The following is a 5,747-nucleotide window of genomic DNA, read 5'->3' as shown; positions in this document are numbered from 1 at the left end:
CTGTCTGACATCTCCAGGTCATGGATTTAGTATCTGTCTTTGTACAGTGAGGATGAAGAAGTATATCATCTGTTGCTTCCATAAGAGAAGACTATCATATCATTTTAATCACATTAAAGCTATCTTTGTGAAGAAAATTTGCAAGGTATGAAAAGTTTTCTCTCTTCAGTTAACCTTCACTAGATCTATCATCTTCTCCATATTTTAATACTGTTGTAAAATTATTTAATCCAGCTAACTATTTGAGAACATATACAATTCAGTTTTGATTACTTGGAGTACATATCTAATCACTGACAAAGTTCCAGTTGTTAATTTGCTGGACCGAATGTCATACTTTTTTTTTGGTAAGCTTATTTAACTGCCTGTGGAGGAGTTTGAATTTTGAATATCGCTTTGCTATATTTTTTATTTTTTTCTACTTACACAAGTAAAAATGTAGGTACTTGCACATTCACCACTTCCACTAGCTCTCACCTCTCTCTCAGGAAGGTTCTGTTCCCCAGTTTTCAGAGGAGACGAAGGCTCTCATGTCACACGGCTGCTGAGTGGTTGCACTGCAGTTAGAGCCTGGTCTTCAGACTTTAAATCCAGTGCTCTTCTCAGTCTACCAACACTGCCTGAATTTATTTGGCCAAGGAACACTTTTTAAGTTATAATGTAATGATGGGGCAAGCAGGTGGCATGGTGGTTTAGACACTGGACTCCCACATAGCTCATGCAGTCCAAGTGCCAGACCTGGCAGCTAAAAACTCAGGCCAGGTGCAAGTATTCATGTATGCCACAATCCAAGGAGGAGAATGGAAGAAGAAGGGATTGCAGCATGACCATTCCCCTGGGGGCGTTTTCTTACTTCCTTCTCACTGCCACTCTCTGCCTCTCCAGAAAGTGTACATGTCCTATGGCAAAAATCTTTTAAAAAATGTGATGATGGGATACCATCAGTTACTCATTAAGATTTAGATGTGTAATGGGACCAGCAGTTAGCTTAATGGCTATGTCGCTGGACTCCCATGTAGTCGACTGCGGTTTGCGTCCCGGACCCAGTGGCTTAAAACTCATGCCGGACATATGTGTGTGTGCGTGCCCAAGATCCCGAGAGGAGAATGGAGGAGAAGAGATTGCGGTGTGAGCATTCCCCCTGGGGGGTGCTTTCTCACTTTCTGTCTCTCGGTCTCTCTCTGTCTGGCGAGCACATGTGCCCTATAGCAGAAACCTCTCAAAAAAAAAAAAAAAAAGATTTAGATGTGTAAATGCACAGTAACATTGACCCAAACCAGAGAATTTTAGGACGAAATGCCTGAAATAGGCTGATGATTTGTAATAGGTAATGTTCATGACTTCAGCAGGTAGCTGAGGGTAAATGCTGCCATCCATCGATGTATAGGTTGTCTCTCAGTTGACTTCCTAGCACTCTCACAATTAATAACCCATTAGTTTGTTTGAAATTTTCAAAAGCATACTGGTTAGGGGGCTGACCCCATAGTACAGTAGCTAAGTGTGCAGTGCACTGGGAGCTGGATCCCACATGGCTGGCGGTGGCTCCAAGTCCAGCCCCAGTGGCCTGAAAAACACACTGGGCACGGGTGCATGGATTGTGACAGGATGGAGAAATGGAGGGGAAAGTGTCGTGATGTGGTCATGCCCTACTGAGGGGTGTTTCTCTCTCTCTCTTTCTCTCTGTAAGTTTACACACTATCTGGCAATTAAAAAGAAAACACATTAGTTAGGGTTCCTTAATTTGCAGTGAGCAACCAAAAAAATCCAGATAACTGATCAGTCATATCTTTTACCTCTAATATAATTAAATACTATTGGTGATTCTGAAATAATTATAGACATGAAATGTGATTAATATTCACTCAGTCTTGTGATGCCAAAAAGTGTTTCTATAACCTCCATACCCCATTCCTTAAAGGTGTCTTACTGGGTACTAGTACTAGTATTATAATAAACTTTAAAATAAAGACACTTTGGGAACCAGCAGTTAGCCTAATGGCTATGTCGCTGGACTCCCACGTAGTCAACCACGGTTCGTGTCCCGGACCCGGTGGCTTAAAACTCACGCCAGGCGCGTGTGCGTGCATGGCCAAGATCCCGAGAGGAGAATGGAGGAGAAGGGATTGCGGTATGACCATACTCTTTGGGGGGTGATTTCTCGCTTTCTGTCTCTATGTCTCTCTCTGTCTGTCTGGTGAGCGCACACACCCTGTAGTGAAAAACCTCTCCAAAAAATAAATAAATAAATAAAATAAAACAAAATAAAGACACTTTATGTAAACTATTATTGTCTTATTGACAGTGATGGTCCCTGGAACAGAGTTTGGGAACTGTGGACTCTTCTTTCTCTCTCTTGCTATTCCCAGACTCCACTGTTTTCCCTCTCCTCACGACATCCCCTTATCTCTCCAGGGCTATGTATGGACATTTGAGTCTGTATACATTCTTTATTTGATTCTTCTAGAACAGTAGTCCCCAACCTTTTTTTGACACCGGGAAGCAGTTTCATGGAAGACAATTTTTCCATGGATCAGGGGAAGGGAAGGATGGTTTGGAGATGATTTAAGCACATTACATTTATTGTGCAATGTGCTCCTATTATTATTACATTGTAATATGTAATGAAATAATTATACAACTCACCATAGCACAGAATCAGTGAGAGCCCTGATCTTGTTTTCCTACAACTGGACCGTCCCTTTTGGGGGCTCCCATGAGCATCTAATGCTGCCACTGATCTGACAGGAAGTAGAGCTAAAGTGTAAGGCAAGTGATGAGGAGTGGCTGTAAATACAGAGGAAGCTTCGCTTGCTTGTCCACTGCTCACTTCCTCTGCACAGACCAGTTCCTAACAGGGAATCCCTGCTCTTGAAGAAGCTTATTGCATAACCCAAAATGACAGTGACAGCAGGATTGGTATTCTCTTAGGCTGACCTCACACAGGATCCTAAGGTATTTGGATCAGCCGTCAAGTTGATAAAGCTTGTTCCTAGTGGCGCAAAAAGACAATTTTGTTGTGATTGTTAAGGTGGTAAGGAAAAGCAGTGTTCTAGATCAGTCATCTGCAAAGTGAGAGGGAAATACCAACTATGAGTGGAGGTGCTCTTTTCTTGGAAATTGGGAGAGAAAGGATCCCAGACCCCATGCATATCGATTTCTCCATGTCCTTTCATTAAGGAACTGATTACTTTCAGAGATTCCTTTAGGGGCTATAATCTCTCCCTTCTGCCAGTATCTTTTTATGTAAAACAAATCTCTGAATATGTTAGCAACTCCTGAATCCATTTCTGTATTTGAAGCCTTTGATGACTTTTTTCCTCATTATTTCCCCATTACCGGTTTTCTTGTAGACCTGGCCAAAGGACTGTGGATGACCTAGAGATTATCTATGAAGAGCTCCTTCACATTAAAGCCTTATCCCATCTTTCTACCACAGTAAGTTGTCTCCTACTTGACTCCTGGGGACTTGGAATTAATTGCACTGTTAGGAATGGAGAAAACTATTATGGTATAGAAGAGGGTAAGAATGCCTGAATGCTGTAAATCACCCCTCCTCTTTCTTATGAGATGCTAATAAAAGTGTATTCAGGATCAATTACTGAAAGGGAATCAAGTGCTATCTTAGTAGTCAGTCATTGCCTGTGTGCCCCAAACCCAGAAGTGATCTGATGTGAATAGGGTTGGAACACATGCTCCATCTTTCCAAATCTGAATCTTGGAGCCTAGGCACATTCAGACAAAAGAGCCAGCCTTGAGAGGGACTCAGAGTCTGCCATGTGCAGCCAGAGGGAGGAAGGAGAGAAATCCCGCTGCCCTGTCCTGGCCCCAAGGGCCAGCTCCAGCCAGGTCTACCGCTCTATTGAGGAAGGAAGCAGGGAAGTTCGAGAGTAGCAGTTCAGATATGTTCGGGAACCACAGCACTACCCACTGGGAGCAAAGAGCCCAGAGGCTCCATCTGATTCTGAACTTCTACCTGATCAGGTATTTAGGAGATGGAAAAGTCGGCCTCTGAGTCAGGACAGAAACCCTGCCTCTCACAGGAATATGATTTCCAGGTATACTAATAATTCAAGGAGAAGGCCCTGTTTCAGGTTTCACAGATTATAGACAACACTCTTAAGCAATGTCTATCTATTGTCTTTCATTTCCACCCCACTAAAGGTAATGCTGTCCTCATAGTAGGCTGTCCATCCAGTCCCTGCTTTTGGAGGTAAAGTCAGGTCTGTCCTGGGAGCAGTGAAGCAGCCGCCACAGTCCCAGCTCAAGGACTCCAACTCCCACCCCCTTCAACCCTGACAGGGCTCCTTCTCATTGCTCCCATGCTCCCACCTCCTGCACTATTGGGGGTCTGGAAGTATGCTCGCCTGCAGGGATTATCCAGAGAAATGGTCCAGCCCAGCCTCCTCTCCTACCTACCAGTGCCCTTGTTACCCTTACTCTCCCCATGGCAGGGCAAGATGAGCACCTGGGAGCCTCACCTGGTGAACCCCCACATAGAGAGGGACAAGGAGCTGAGGGTCCTGAAGCTCATTCTGTGGGGAAGGAAGGGACTGCCCCATTCCCCTACCTGTGCCCCAAGTCTGTCCCTGTCCAGTCTTCCCCAGCCGTGGTGGAACTGAAGGGGTTGCTGGTAGACTCCTTTACCGCAAACCCCAGGTACCTAGGCACTGTGGAAAATTCTTAGGTGTCCTGTTTCTTAAGAAGAAATGGCTACATCATTTGAGACCATGACTCAGAATTAAAAAAAAAAAAATCTGTGGTTTTGGGGACCAGCAGTTGGCGTAATGGTTATGTTGCTGGACTCCCATGTAGTCAACTGCGGTTCCAGACCCAGGCCCAGTGGTTTAAACTCACGCTGGGTGCGTGTGTGTGCGTGCCTTAGATCCCCAGAGGAGAATGGAGGAGAAGGGATTGTGGCGTGGTCATCCCCCCGAGGGGTGATTTCTCGCTTTCTCCTTTCTGTCTTTCTCACTAGCACACACGCCCTATAACAAAAACCTTTCAAAAAAAAACCCCAAAAACCTGTGGGTTTGGCTTTCTAGGAATATAAATCTGCTGACATTTTCAAGTTTAATTATTCAACTGCAAGACATTGAATTTTTCAAGTTATTGCAGTGAGGCATTGTAAGTGATGTGGGGAAGAGCCACTAGCAATAGCAGTCTTATGATATTGAAGATGGTCTCACCTCCTTGCCCAAGGCAACAGGTGGGCAGACAGGTTTGCTAGTTAGTGTATGAGAGCCCACGTTTCCAATAGTCTCCCAAGGAGGCTGTCTGGTTTTCATTCGCTATAGCCTATGCTATAAACATAGCTTCTGGGCGAGCTTTAAGGACTTAGCATCCAACCTAGTGAAAGCGGTTCCAGATGAGCATTGTAACAAGCAAGGGGAGAGATGACCTTGTGGGGAATAGGGTATAGTTGGCATCATGCTCCACAAACAGGACATTCCCTTCTGCCCCAGTTCCCCCAAATCTGGCCTTTCCTAATTCGTTCCCTTTTTCTTTTAGGTGAAACGGGAGTTAGCAGGTGTTCTCGTCTTTGAGTCTCATGCCAAAGGAGGAACTGTGCGTAAGTGAACCTGTAACTGAGTGTCGCACAGGGCCGCATCTGCCATGGGAGGTCTGACTACAGTCACTCCCCTTCTTGGCCCTGGGACGACTTGGCAGGATGCCATAAGGCACTTTGGCTTTTCTTTCTTTCTTTCTTTCTTTTTTTTTTTTTTTTTTTTTTTTTTTTGGGAATTTTT

At 44.6% G+C, this 5,747-nt stretch overlaps 1 protein-coding gene across 5 annotated transcripts in view; it reads left to right on the top strand.

Moving 5' to 3' along the window:
* RAPGEF4 (Rap guanine nucleotide exchange factor 4) overlaps positions 1 to 5,747 on the top strand; it is a 391,851-nt gene that overhangs the window by 305,977 nt on the left and 80,127 nt on the right. For all 5 annotated transcript variants that reach the window (XM_006151126.3, XM_006151130.3, XM_027772910.1 and 2 more), the window contains 2 exons: positions 3,351 to 3,435; positions 5,509 to 5,569. In XM_006151126.3, the coding sequence (XP_006151188.2) occupies positions 3,351 to 3,435; positions 5,509 to 5,569 (146 nt within the window). The remainder of the gene's footprint in view (positions 1 to 3,350; positions 3,436 to 5,508; positions 5,570 to 5,747) is intronic.

This window comes from Tupaia chinensis, unplaced genomic scaffold (assembly GCF_000334495.1).
Source record: "Tupaia chinensis unplaced genomic scaffold, TupChi_1.0 Scaffold000314_1, whole genome shotgun sequence".
Taxonomy (NCBI): Eukaryota; Metazoa; Chordata; class Mammalia; order Scandentia; family Tupaiidae; genus Tupaia; species Tupaia belangeri.
This window is presented reverse-complemented; position numbering and strand designations above follow the sequence as displayed.